Source organism: Nymphalis io, chromosome 4 (assembly GCF_905147045.1).
Source record: "Nymphalis io chromosome 4, ilAglIoxx1.1, whole genome shotgun sequence".
Taxonomy (NCBI): domain Eukaryota; kingdom Metazoa; phylum Arthropoda; class Insecta; order Lepidoptera; family Nymphalidae; genus Nymphalis; species Nymphalis io.
This window is the reverse complement of record NC_065891.1, coordinates 8,653,546-8,668,709: the sequence shown is the minus strand read 5'-3', so window position 1 is coordinate 8,668,709 and position 15,164 is coordinate 8,653,546. Positions and strand designations below refer to the sequence as shown.

General features: G+C 30.1%; 1 protein-coding gene across 2 annotated transcripts; it reads left to right on the top strand.

Moving 5' to 3' along the window:
• Positions 1-5,289: 5,289 nt before the first annotated feature.
• LOC126768208 (delta-sarcoglycan-like) lies at positions 5,290-13,398 on the top strand. Of its 2 annotated transcripts, none has more exons than XM_050486175.1 (6): positions 5,290-6,410; positions 10,266-10,541; positions 10,678-10,867; positions 11,604-11,796; positions 12,056-12,179; positions 12,522-13,397. In XM_050486175.1, the coding sequence occupies exons 2-6, from the start codon at positions 10,311-10,313 to the stop codon at positions 12,708-12,710; spliced, it is 927 nt and encodes a 308-aa protein (XP_050342132.1). In that variant the 5' UTR covers positions 5,290-6,410; positions 10,266-10,310; the 3' UTR covers positions 12,711-13,397. The 2 variants fall into 2 exon arrangements, with proteins under 2 accessions (XP_050342132.1, XP_050342133.1); XM_050486176.1 differs by lacking the exon at positions 5,290-6,410 and adding an exon at positions 9,880-10,034 and having other exon boundaries at positions 12,522-13,398.
• Positions 13,399-15,164: the final 1,766 nt, after the last annotated feature.

Genomic DNA, 15,164 nt, shown 5'->3' with positions numbered 1-15,164 from the left:
ATATATTTTATAAGAAATATTATACAGCGAGGTTAAGATTTCACTATAATAATGAAATAAATTATTTATTGTAAATGTATTCAATTCCTTTCATTATGGCCCTCAAAGCAAACGCAAAAAAAAGAAGGCGTCTCTGATACACATTCAGCAGTCCTAAATCAACACACTGGAGTAGCATGTCTCTATAAATGTTCCTGTAAATAATCGCCTCCAAGATAAATACAATTATTTGGTTAAAATTATTCTTTTATCGAATTAACGAACACATAAAAGTGTAGATACAATAAATTATATAGATAACAATCTAATTAGTACTATAAGAAATAATTATTATTGTATTATGAAGAAACGTTATTTTTATTTAAAAATTAACTTTGAAAAATACTTGATCCTATATCATCAAATAATTATTAATTAACAAAGAAAAACACTTACACATCAATTTAAGGATAAAAATTAAAATACGCTATACTCATGTAGCTTTAAGGGCTCTTTTGAATCGTCATTTTCTTAAATGAAATGTAAAGCTTCCAAAGGTTCGGAATGTAGATTCTACGGCGAAGAACCAACAAGAAACTAAGTTGCTACTTTCTTTCACCAATTAAATTATATGACTGTGTAGATATGTTCATTATTTGTAATTATTTATTATGTATTTTTAATATAATGCATAATAACATTGAATACTAATACTCCATGTTAACAATATAATCGTGTATTATCCCTTACTTATTCATGTTTTTGACAGCAAAGCTTTTATTTACAAGATTTAATTATATAATCTAATACTATGCCTAAATATGTATTAATTTTGCGGAATGGAAAACTTTGTGTTACAAGTTTATCTTTACTTATCGTATTTAAATGTTTTTCGCTATTTGCAATAATAAAATGTTTTATATTAAAACAATAGTGTAAAAAATACAATATATTGCAATTATATCAAAACATTTTTTAGGATTAAACTTGATAAATATTGTTTATAAAATGAGTTTTTACAAATTTTCAAAATTTATACTACAAGTCAATTACAAATAAAACTGTCGTTAAGATTTTTATTTTTTATATAGTAGTATTATTTAATAATATTATAAATGTGAAACTATATTTGTTGTGAAACCTTAACGCCTCAACCAATAAATTAAAACACATTAAGTATTTGTATGTTGAATATGAAGCACAGTTTCAGTGAATATATTTCTTTTTACAAGAACGGCTTAAGATATTTAATATCTTGCTAATCCAGCAAGATATTTAAAATAAAAAAATTACAAAACGTACAAAATATTTTTTATTAAATGACAAGATTCATTAATTCACAAAAATAATATATGCAAAATAATTGATGTATCGAAAATATAAGGTGATTTCAAAAGCTGGTGCATAGCCGGCACGAGGCGCGAATCGCGGCCGCCGGCAGGTGGCTTAAATTACCGCATTTGTTACACGTTTACACGAAACTGTATCAATATTTCATGTGGATTTACACGAGTTATCGCACCGTGAATTTTGCTGTCCTAAAAATATCCAACTCTAATTACTTCTAACTTTAGTCTCACAATACAGAAAAATGGTTAACTATAATTATAATCATTAATAACAATATCATCAATCAACATATATTCATTATATTCAAAAAAATCAAATCATACATTTATTTTTCATCTGCAGATGTTCGACCAACTAAATCAATTAAACAAAACATTTAGTTTTATTTTAGTTAACATATTAATGTTAACTAAAATAATTAATAAATATATTAACCCCAGACGTCTATATCCTCATTTAAGGCTCAGGAAAACTTTACCTCAAACTCCTTAATTACGACTGGTTTAATGGCACAGTCGCGATGAGGTAACAAATATACAAAACTACTTTCGAATTTAAAATAATAGTGATTACTTTGATTTTCTATTATATTTTATGTAAAATTAATCTAAAAGGTGGTTTTTAAAAGTTATGTGAGTAAAGCAGTTCTAGGTTATACTCCATTAGTAATATAAAGTGTTATTACAATGAGACTGCAGCGCTGAATCCTCACAATGACAACTCACTCAAACGTAAACGCGAACTATTTCCATAAGAAAGGCATTGCAAAAGTTTTTCAATTTTAAAGTGACGCAGGTATGATGGGAAACTTTGGCTCAGAACGCGCCATTTCTGTCGGTTTGTTCACATTTACTTTAAAATATAATTACTTATTATAACTAATAAACTAATTAAGTTTTTCTTTAACTATAAATGCTCAGAAAATAAACAAACGTAAAGAAACTTTAGCTATCAAACTGATTAAAATATTATTTTATTAAATTATTATGATTTTGTATAATTTGAAACATTATTACTTTCATTAACATTTATATATAAACCATATACATTATATATAAATTATATGTATGTACAGTATGTAGTAGATACGCACATATATTTTTAATGACATTTGTAAATCATAATATTGTTTAAAATTTTATCTCAACATCGCAAACAGCTAATTAAAAAAATGTAAGAGAAATTTTTTCTTAAATTGATAGATTTAGTGGCAGTTCTGGGGGCGCGGACGACATTATGCAGCATCACGCAGGGATCAGGGGGATTGTTTCCTAAAACAGGATCGAGTGGCAACAGTGCCTGAATTAAACGAGAATCACATCCGAGCACTTGCTCGTAATTACGTCAAATCGTGTCGCCTAGAACCGACACTGTTTTATTTCCGCCAAGCGAATCAACATCGATTGTGTGAATTTAAAATGTTACTAAAATATTATCTACATTTAGTTACTTTTAATAACTTTTACTTTTGTTGGTATAATTTTCATTCCAGGAAAATAAATCACAATGATAATGTATGATACAAGTTTTATATACAATAACCGACTTGGCATGAATATCATAACCGTTTTATTATTATTACATTAAGAACATACCAAATATTAATATTTGAATATTGAAAACTATTTTACATTTCTAAGCATTTATTATAAAAGCAGAGAAATTCGAACTATTGAATTGGTCCAAATAAAAATGATCGAATACCAAACAATAACATAATTTTGATCGATTTTCTGTTATAATTTTACATTTTCGAAACTTATATTATAATGAAGACCTCACTAAATTTAGGTACTTAATGTAAAACAATTTTTATATACGGAAAATGTTCAAAAATTGTGTCGTAAATCGAGCTAAAGTTCATGCATTTCATTTATCATAATTATGTTGTTGCAGACTTATCTGTGTAGTTCGTTGTGTGCGAATTTAAAGATATTTTGTAAGAGTTTGGCTAGCTCTTTCCAGAACTAATGATTTAATTCTTACTTCGCTCGATATACCGTAACAGCCTGTGAGTGTCCCACTGCTGGGCTAAAGGCCTCCTCTCCTCGTTTTGAGGAGAAGGTATTGGAGCTTATTTCACCACGCTGCTCCAATGCGGGTTGGTGGAATACACATGTGGCAGATTTCAGTGAAATTAGACACATGCAGGTTTCCTCACGATGTTTTCCTTCACCGTATAGCACGAGATGAATTATAATCACAAATTAAGCACATGGAATTTCAGTGGTGCTTGTCCGGTTTTGAACCCATTATCATCGGTTAAGATTCACGCGTTCGTACCACTGGGTCATCTCAGCTTGTCGCTCGATATAATAGTAATAAATGTAAAATGTTAGCCCGTTAATGTGCTATACTGCTGCCTACTGGGTAAGAGCCTCTTCTCTTAAGTAATAGTTTTGCAGCTTATTCCAACACTGCTCCAATTCGACATTGGGAGATACAGGTTTCCTAACGATGTTTCTTTTACATACAAAGAAAAATTAGTGCATACATTTAAGTAACTGCTTAATTGTAGCACTAATTTTAATACAAAGTAATTTAAAAACTAACAGTTAACATAAGCATAAATTCATTTGTAAAGGTATTGAACCACAAGACAGTTTGTACATTTTTGCTACACTCATCTCCAAATAATAACCTAAGGCTTCCCAGTATCAGAAGTAAGTATCTAAAAAGTGCCTTCACGCTATGTCCTGCGGGCAGTAGTTACCACTTCAATAAAAAACTTCGATGGTTACATTTCGTCACATCCAATAAGATATCATTGTCCCTCGCCTCTTCAAAAAAACTGTATTTTTGTTATATTAGAAATATAATATATATGTTATATATAAAATGGTTGAAGGTACATTTGTTTCAAATTAATAGACCTCGAGACCGTTTGACCGATTACAATGAAAGTTTACATATACATAATATCATATGGACAAGGTTTTTATCTTTTTGCTTTTATATACTATTTATAATCATAAAATTGACAAAATTCTTAACTCGTATAAGTAGGTACAAAATACATATATGTATATCGATGATGACACTATGTCCACGTGTGCCCCTTAAAACATTAATATTCTTAAAAAAATATTTGCAATAAATATCATTCACTTCATTAATATTAAAAGAAAAAAGTTGTCAACATATAACAAATTGATATATGCAAAACACTCTGTTGTAACGTACAAGCCTGGAATAACCGCATTATTCATTCATAAAGACGACGCAAGAGCGATCCTGTGTTGCGGTAATATTAGTTTGTTTGTGCTGTCTGTCAACCGACAGATAATAAATAATATAAAACTAGTTCCACATTTAATCAAGTTTACCATAAATTAATATGTATAGGCTTACAAAAAATGACATTGAAAACAAAAACATTTTTTCAATAGTTTTTGCTTACGCTTTAAATTTTAGTTTTATATTTTCGGACAATGTATTGATTGATTTCATTTTTATTGTTAAGTTGTGAGGAAATGCTAAACTTTTTAAGCGGCTCTAGACGAAATTTTGTTACCGTACCTTCAGTTTACCTCTTATTTAAGGCGGGACGACAAGGCAGGTCAACAACGACAGTGATATGATATATGATTTACAAACAGACTCGGAACGTTTTGTTTTCACTTCCACTTCTGCTATTTAATATTATGAATCGTACGACTATAATTAAACACCATATTTCACTTAGCTTTTATAACATATCTTTATAATTGTTTCTGCTATAATATACATATTTTACAGCTTTTTTTTATTAGTTCATAAGTTAAAGATAGTTTTAACGTTAGTGAAGTGATTCGTAATGAATTCTGACTTCATTGCTGGAACGTATATTATTAACTAAATTACGTTAAGGTGCCAGATAATGATAACGTTAACTGGAATTCATAATAAAGTGGGGCTCAGCTGTATCTGGAGCACATCCGAGTTATGTCCCGCGCGAGACAGGCGTTTATTAAAAATGCAGAACTTCAAAACGAAGCAGATTCGGCATCGGCGTCTCTCGCGCACGCTGCTTTCAGTCCAGTCATAAACATTGAACCGCGTGGTCCATTGGACCGTACTCCAATATAAAATTATCATGTTTAATCTTTGTGTATTATGTGTTGTGTCATCAAATGTTGAGTTAAAATAGTGTTTAAATAAACGACTTGACTATCATCGTGAAACATAAAAATCATTTTCATAAACAAATCAAAACAGAAAATAATTTTGGAACTATCAGCTTTGAAATCCCTTTTTATAGGTGGCAATGAAGTTATAATTAACTCTAATTCATCCCACTTTTTCGAATGCAATTCAATGAAAATGGGACACAGCCAATTTACCTACTTTCATTTGCACTGTTAACGTGGCATAGTCACTTTATTTTTAAACATCGGCGTCAGATCGATCGAAACACGGAAATTCATAAAACAAAAACGTACCAAGCAAAAGTTGGGAATGCAGCGAGTATCGGTATTTTATTTACGTGAAAAGCACAGCGATATCCGTTGTGGTTCTATTTTCGCACTTTATCGTTTATTACGGAGGCCAAAAGCGTGGCGCTGAGGGCGCCGCGCGCGAGAGTCGCCCGAGCCACTTTACCGCCTGATATTATATTCTAGAGCACGCCCGCCTTACCTCGCTTCGCGCCAGATATTTCGAGTGTTGCTTCTAGCACCTATGAATTTATCTAGTCTCAGTCACATCACTCGCCCGGTGCAGCCGCCTGCATCGTTAACAAAGGCCTGTCAATAGTCGATTTACAAAGCTTAAGGCTAGTCGATCCAATTAAGTCAGAATCCATTTGGTATATTTTGTTCTGGTTTCAAATAGATCTGAATATAAGATTAAATATATGTTTTAGAAATATTAAAACTAAATTATTTTAAATAATATCTATATTTAAATTTATGTACATATTTATTTAAATTAATGTGAGAATATTTGTGCAAGAGCAAGCGAATATAAATATATATGAAATCATTGGTTGACGATATCACGTCTATCATCTATGGCTATATTCACTTCTAAGCGCCGGCCATTGTATTGAGGTGAAAAGCTTAACAACAAAGGCGACAGACCCCGCAGCAACTACCATATAGGTAACGTGCCTAGTTATGTATCTGAATTATAAATGGGAGAACTTTAAAGGATTTGTATATCATCCTTCGTTCCGAGCTATGAAATATTTTATTACATTTCACTATTTATATCAGAACATAAATTGCTCGAGTAAAATACATATGCAAGCAATTATTGTCTTATCATATTATATGGCTATATGTATATATCAACTAACTTTTTTACACAGGTACATTAAATCACGGAGTATGCATAAATACTTGAAATATTAATCCCTAAACTAAAATAGAAGTTTATTTCTTCTAAAAACACCTGTCAGCTGAAATAACAGCCTGAAATGAAAATAGCATCAGAGAGCAGACCGACAAGTGCATTTCCTGGTTTGAATAGATTGAACTATCCGTAGTTACTACAATGTCCAATCATGTGAATTAAATATAGTTATTCACTACCTAACAGTCTGTGTTAAAATGTGACGTTTATACTCGGTTTCTGTCCCCACTCTGTACGGGCAGAGTTAATATTTGTCCCCGTTATATATATAAGACATAAACCTGAATCGATACAACCAAGCTATACTACAAGCCAACGTCTATATTCATTTGTGTTTGTCGAAATATCTTGTAATACCTCTTATGTCCGAATACAAAAATACTTGTTTTTCTTACCTGTGAGGGAATTGACTTTTGTAAATTTCGAAGTAATGTCAAGCATGTTTACGACCGACGTAAGAATCCAAAGCATCAGCTCGTGACTCATAACTAAAAGAAACAATCGGTTACTGATTCTCTAACGTTCGCTAAATATAAAAAGTAGGCGTAAAAGTACACATAAATTTAACAACAATTTTTATTTAAAGAAAACGCGTAAAAACAATATCTTATTTTCTTTGGTGTTGATTAATATTGCCAAAACAACTTGATTAATGTTCACAAATAAGTTGAACTAAAAACTCCTTTATTTTTTCCTTTTTCATTATTAAAGATATATGTTTTTTTTTATTATTAATAGGCCAGCGTTTGACCGTTGACACGGTCTAGAATGTAGCACGCTTACCCATAAGAAATCTGTTTACTCTGGATTTGAAGACACCAACATTGTACCTATCAGGAAATACGGACTCAGGCAAAGCATTCCATAGTTTCGCAGTGCGAATGATGAATGTGGATTCAAAGCGCTTCGTACGTAGGCGGGGAATTTCCACTGTGTACCTATGGCACTTTGGTCGCGTTTGCCTGGCCATTTGATGGTAAAAAGGGTCATATGATGTCATTTACTTTTCTATAGGCCTTCTTAAGACCTATGCAGTAATGCAGTAGTTGATCAATTTGACTCTTATAATCAGGGTGACGAACGGTGAGAATATAAATGCAACATTTCTTTTACATGTTATGTATATAGTCATAAAAAAGTCAAAAATGCTAATTAATTATAAATTTAAGATTAAAACTTAATATAGTTTTTAAATAAATTAGCGGGTTTCCTTAAAATCCTTATGCTACTTTTAGTTTGGTTTTATAATTTTATTAAGAAAAAGTTAATCGACATTTCTGTAATTTACTTTACATTTGTGATTGTTCAGTGTATATAATTATCTCAATAAATTTAAAATAATTTTAAGGTTCATAAGTAGATAATATATACTATGCTTTGTATTAAATTAGATAAAACAAATTTAACTGAGCATACATTCAATCTATAATAGGCCATAGATATATATGCTTCAATCAAAAAAGCATCATAAATCCATCTATAATTCTTGTTATAGATAACCGATTAAGATGTAAATTACATACAGTCATCTAAGCTCTGAGCTCTGTTGGCTGAATTCCAGTTTATTAAAAATAATGCTCTTTTCAGCTTATTTTGTAACACGCATGTAATATGTATCTATGTATAGTCACATAAATCATATTGAACAAAATATGGCTTCTAAAAGTGCTCTATTTAATATGAGTCAAACAAATTTGTATTATGATTGAAAACTCTTTGTCAACAATCAATAACAATTTACTTTTTATAAAAAAAAAAAAATAAAAAAAATCACAGAAGTATGTACTCGTAGTACTCTTCCCAATGATATACTCTGTAAGATCTTAGAGAGTGAAAAGATATTTTATTTAAATATATATTTTTTAATAATATAAAAAATATTATTTTTGTTTTTTTTTCTGCATTCATTGGTAATTAAAAACCATCTTTAACTTTTTATTTATTAAATATCCAATGGGGTATATATTCATATATAATTAATTATACATGTGTAAATCAAATAATATTACTTGAAACCTAATCAGTTTTTCATTACAAATAAAACAAATAAATATTATGCAAAGTATGGAAAATATTTTAATAAGGTATAGTTAAGAATGTAAAAAATATTAAATTATTATTATAGCAACTCATAATTATGTTATATGATTGTTTGATACATTTCAACAGATGATTTGAATTTTGGAAGAGAGATATCTAAAGTTTAATATATGTATATGATATGTGTATTTATTAAAAATAAATATCCTTTTATATAAATAGTATAGAAATAATAAAAACAATAATGAAAAAGTATGTAAGTTTCATATTTACTACAAAAAAGTTCTGTGTAATTTTTTTAATAAATATAATTATAATCTTCTTTTGATGTCATAAAAAATTATCTATATCTAAAATATTAAGAGAAGTTTAAATATAATACAGTTTTTATAAGTTCATCACTGAGAAAAAAATTAAAAATCACTCTCAACTTGGGGTCTATTACTGTACTGTGTTTATTATTAAATGTTCTTCATTACAATTTCATGTGCATTAAATACTGATTTCATACATAATTGCACGAATTATATCATATCGTAGCATTATTTAGTTACTAATCTATTAAGCTATTCAATGACCATGTTAGTAACGGCACGTCTATTATTAATTAAACATTAAGAATTCATTATTGAAGTTTCTTTGATAACCAGTCGTTAGTAGTAAGCTAATTATTTGTTTTAAAATAAATAAACTAACATTGAGTTTTGAATCAACTTATTTCTCACAAAACATTTTCATTGTATAAAATGAATGCCATTAAATTTTTCGTCTATATTTTTAACACATTTAATATCATACTTTTCGTCTTTTTCATAACTGCAGTTAAATACAACACTATTACAAAACAACCAACGTGCTTTTAAACGCGACTAAAGAAAATTTTCCTTACTGCTACAATATTATTAACGCTACTCAGACCGTTTAAGAAGCGTTTTTCGAAAGGCCTGTGTTACAGGTATTCATTAGTCGCTGTTCGCTTGCCGCGGTGCTCATTAGTAGTACACTGCACTGCGTTTTGTTCAATTGTTTTATTTTTTGGTGTCATCTAGCTTGTTTGAGATGTATTCATTAAAAAACACGTAGTGTTTAGATATTTGGCTTTGCATTGGTAATTTTAGTAAAACATAAATTTAAAAAAAAAACCATTAAACATTCCAAGTCTATTTAATCTCATTATATGTTTTCTTATTCAATCACCACACACATATTAGATATATTACATTTTCATGAAACAACAAACACAAATTCATTATAAATACATACAAATCGCCTTTACGCGCTCATGTTTTAAGTCAGCGGCCTCGAGCTATCGGTTTTACATAAGTTGCAATGTACGCTACTAATCTAGAAAAGTCATATTTTTTACTAATGGCTGTGCATTGTCGTGAATATTATTTTTATAAATTTTTTTTTGAAATATCTATTCATTCGTTTTCTTAGTTGTTCATAATCTCTTCTCTCTCTCTTCTTTTTGCTAGCACTATGCCAAATAATTAATACTTAACAGATTATCATTAAGTAAAACATATAAATACAACTAATAATAATGGTCATTGTTACAGGTTTGAAGAGGAAATAAATAAGGAAGGTATCACATTTAATTTTAAATGGAGGAAAGTGAAGGTATACGAGGATGGGGATGTACCCCTACTGGTGATCCTCCACCAGCAGCTGTAGTATCAAACTCATCACAGACACAAGTTGGTTGTTTGCCAACATGGGTTACTAGAGGCTGGAGACGAAACACCTTATACGGGATCATTATATTTTTATTGATACTCGTGTTTTTAAATATAGCGTTAACGCTATGGATTATAAGTTCCTTAAAATTGACTGCGGTAAGTCTTATGAGTTGAAATATGTGGATTTTATTTATATTCTCGTTCTATAAAGTAGAAATTATTATAGTTGTTTGCACAATATTATTCAAAATACTCTTATTTTTTTTAAACATTTTATTGTATGTTGTTACAGAGAGGTATAGGTCCAATAACGATAGTGAAGGATGGCATCCGTCTCGATGGACAAGCGTGGGTGGTAGACAATCTAGTTGCTTCAACAATATCGTCGCAACCCGCTCAGCCTATCACTCTACACTCACACCGCAACTTCACCATCCTAGTCTCAGAGCCCGACCTTGTGGAACACTCTAAACTAATTATAAGTTAGGATTTATACTTAGCAACAGAATATAAGCGTAATAACAATTTAATTAAGACAAGTTATAAATTTGAAAATCATTATCTTTTTAAATTTCCGAATGTACATGAAAAGTTGCAAGTCACAATGACAGCGTTTTTTTATATGCGAATAGCTTTTTTCGGTATCGCAACTAATAACATTAGTACATATCAGCCTTTGAAAGTCCCACTGCTGGGCTGAAGGCGTCCTCTTCCTTTATGAGGAGAAGGTTTGGAGCTTATTCCACCACGCTGCTCCAGTGCGGGTTGGTGGCACACATGTGGCATAGAATTTCAGTGAAATTATACACATGCAGGTTTCCTCATGATGTTTTCCTTTACCGTAAAGCACGAGATGATTATAATCACAAATTAAGCACATGAAAATTCAGTGGTGCTTGCCCGAGTTTGAACCCACGATCATCGGTTAAGATTCAAGCGCTCTTACGACTAGACCATCTCGGGTTTTAAAAAAAAAAGTCGAGATGGCCCAGTGGTAAGAACGCGTACCATTAGTAATTAATGTCAATATTGCTAAAACGACGATTAATACCTAGGATTTATATTGTACGACCTAAAAAAGTACTAAACGCAGTGTTTCGATTTTATTGTCCAAACAATATTAAATAAACTAAGAACGTCGAACCATTACATCGAATATATATATACAATCCTCTTTAGTTCTAATATACGTAAGTATAATTTTTCACATGTTTACAGAGAGAGACGGTATAGAATGCAGCGGGAAAGTGTTCGAGGTTCGTGACGGTAAGGGTGGTGACGTGTTTTTCGCATCTCGGGAGGAGGTCCGCGTCTCCGCAGAAACTCTGTTAGTTGATGGTACAGGCGGGCTAGCCGTGCGGAGTGCTGTACAAACGCCTCTTGTGCAAGCGCCGCCCGGTTCTGATTTACAGTGAGTTTTTATGAATATATATCTACAAGTTATTCGTATACAATTAAAATATATAGGTATATGAAGTGTTTTTCGGTATTGATCTAATAGTACTTGTATACACAGGTATTCAGTGTGTACAATTTATAATATTTATATAAATATACTGCGACACTATTTGAAATTCGTATTATATTTAGATATTTAATATTCTCTTCTCAAGAATTCAGATTTGTAATATGTTAAAAGTTGCATTTTATATTTTATTTTATATTTTTAGATTAGAATCTCTGACTAGAAGACTAGACATGAGGGCACCGCAATCTATATATCTTGAAAGTAGAGCAGGTAGTATCGATATAACATCCCATAGCAACATCAAATTGGATTCAGTCGTGGGAGCCGTAAGTTAATATTACTAACAACCCATACAATTCCACTAATTTAATTTTTACTATTATCTATCATATTACTTTGATTAGTAATTAGATTCAATTATATTACGATAGCATATTGATACAATTTTTTTTAACCATGATTTGGTTTTTACAAAATTAATTTAATTCGCAGAATTAAGCCAAAATATTTGTAGTCCCTAGTTGACAAACGACGAAAGTCTAATGTAGACGACACTTGTATACGTTGTAGATTTTTATATTTGAAATAAAGGCCTTCTTATATATATTTTTCTTAATTTATATATAAAATTTTCAATGCAATGCAATAAATATACTATCTTTTCACAGATTAAAATTGATGCGCCGAACATAATAATAAACAATTTAAAGGAAGCAAAAACAAGCGAGACTTCACAGAAAAACTCAATAGGAAAAAAAGTTTACCAGCTCTGCGCTTGCGCATCTGGGAAATTGTTTCTGGCAGCATCTGATGCTATATGTGCGATGCAAGATAACGACACCGAGTTATGTCGATGATGATGCAATTTTTTAAAAGTGAAAAAGGGTAAAATACCTACACATATAGACTCATCATGAATAAAACATTTAAAAAGGGCGAATGGGAAGAGGCGTGAAGAAACTTCTTTAAAAAATGTAATGTAACGTCAAAACGTATTACGATTGCTATTTGTCTATTCCAATTGATAGACTCACGATGTGTACTTATATATAGCATACCTCACAAATTATTTTAATGAAATGATAGAATTAATGGGCACATAACAAGAAAATTAAAAAATATAACTTTATTTATAAATTCGTATAATAAGTAAATAATAATAATATATTTTTTATTTGAAAAAATACACCAATTAACTATTAATAAGAAATTAAAAGAAATAAAAAATAGTATTGTATGTTAATGATTCGCACAAAGCACGAATAACGTTTTTATTTTAGATAAGAAGTTTTGGTCGGTTCCTATATTTAACAAATCGTTATTGTACATTAGTTACCAACCGTTTTTGGATTATGAGTAACGATCCGTTAAAGTCGTTCCTATATCTTACATACATATATGGAACTTCAAAATGAATTGTTTCTTGAATATAGTAACCAGACTTCAATAACAATGAAGACTTAAATGTTGAATATTGTTGTTCTTTATGATACACAACAACAGTCAATTGAAGATAAAATAAAATAAATTTCAATAAAGACTTCTCGTTTCGAAATACCACTCATCACAAGATCTCCTAAACTACCCGCCCGATAGACTTGAAATTTGTCACAGTTACTCTTTCCTCGACATAGACATTCACTAAGAATGGATTTTACGCAAATCCTACCCAAAATAATTTTTCTTCTTATCTACCCGTGCGAGGCCGAGACGATTAGCTAATTATTTATATATATAAATATTATATTATATTTATAGCTTTTCTTAAAACCCCATCCAGAATAACAAACAAAAAACTGTATACTTACATAAAAAAGTATATTTACATATATGTTGAATGACGTTATAATTATTTGTTTATCTAACAAACGATAATAAGTTCTTATTTTTTAAATTGAAAAGATTTTTTTTATTCACATTCGCTGTTCATCTTCGCTGGCACATCCCATGCGTAATCAATCTTAGCGGTTAGTCGCGTAACGTCAGCGAGCGGCTGCGCGACCGCTACTTGCCTCTACCCCAGTAATTACTACCTACAACCGCCCTAATTGCAACCACAACGGGCTTTTTTAAACCATTTCCAACGAGGAAAAACATTAGGATTCATTCCTGAGGTTTTAATTGTTAATGATATATTAAATAGAAACATACTAAACTCTAAATATTAATTCATATATAACATAATAAATTCAATTTTTTTTATTGAATTTATTTTTAACGTTTATTATTATTATATTTTTATGTTTGACTTATACGAAGACGTACTTAGAAGAAAAAATATAAATCAATGTTTAAATTATTTATATCTTAATCCTATTTTATTTTCTATTTGTAGAAGAATTATACAGAATTTTTGTTTTATTTTATAACCAAGATTATTAACACTCTTCACGTTGAAGTTACTGAAATACATGGTAAGTTTGTTTTTTTGATAATTCACTCACATAATGTGTCTACATTTTATATATTTTTTAAGATTCTTTAGTATGTCAACGTCGAACGCTTATTACATAACATTGGTAACGAAATATATGCAAAAACTTTGTTTCGAATATTTAGACCAATATATAGATAAATATGTATATTGTACAGATAAGTCGCAATAACGATTTTAATGTTAAATTTGTTAGTTGTTAATAGTCATACAGTATAAATCCTTATTAAAATAAGTAAGATATTTATTTTAAGCGGTACTAAAATGTACACAGTTTAGAATTTGGACCAGTAATCAGAAATATTACAGGACATTTGAATAAAGCACAAGAAAAAAGAACGTGGGGCGTACGGTAAGACATTTGTACAATACGGGCAAATAGTTTATGCAGACATTAAAAGTAATGTGACCGTCATGAGATGGCAGATATGAATTATCGTAAGCTTGTTGAAATAATTTGTAATAAAAAAATCAATAAAATTAATAAATAAAAATAGCTTCGTTAATAAAAATCTAAAAGAAGTAAAGAGCGGCGGTAGTAAGTTGAAATGAGCGCCATGACGTTTGCTGTCACGGCATAAGAGTCCTACCCACAAGGAGCACTAATAAACGTTTCATATTACAAATTTTGTTTTGTTAGTCGATCCAAAATAAAAAAATACAATTTAAACATTTGATTTCACCGCGCGAACTTAAAACATTGAAGATACAAATTCGTATATATTACAAACAGATATATTAAACATTTATAACACGTCACAGGCACTCTAGCTACAAAGAACGAATTTGACTCGTACTTATGCGAACTTTCTAAGAGTAAACCCGTCTTTAAAAGTATACGACATAAGGAAAACATACAATAAGCATTTTATTTGTT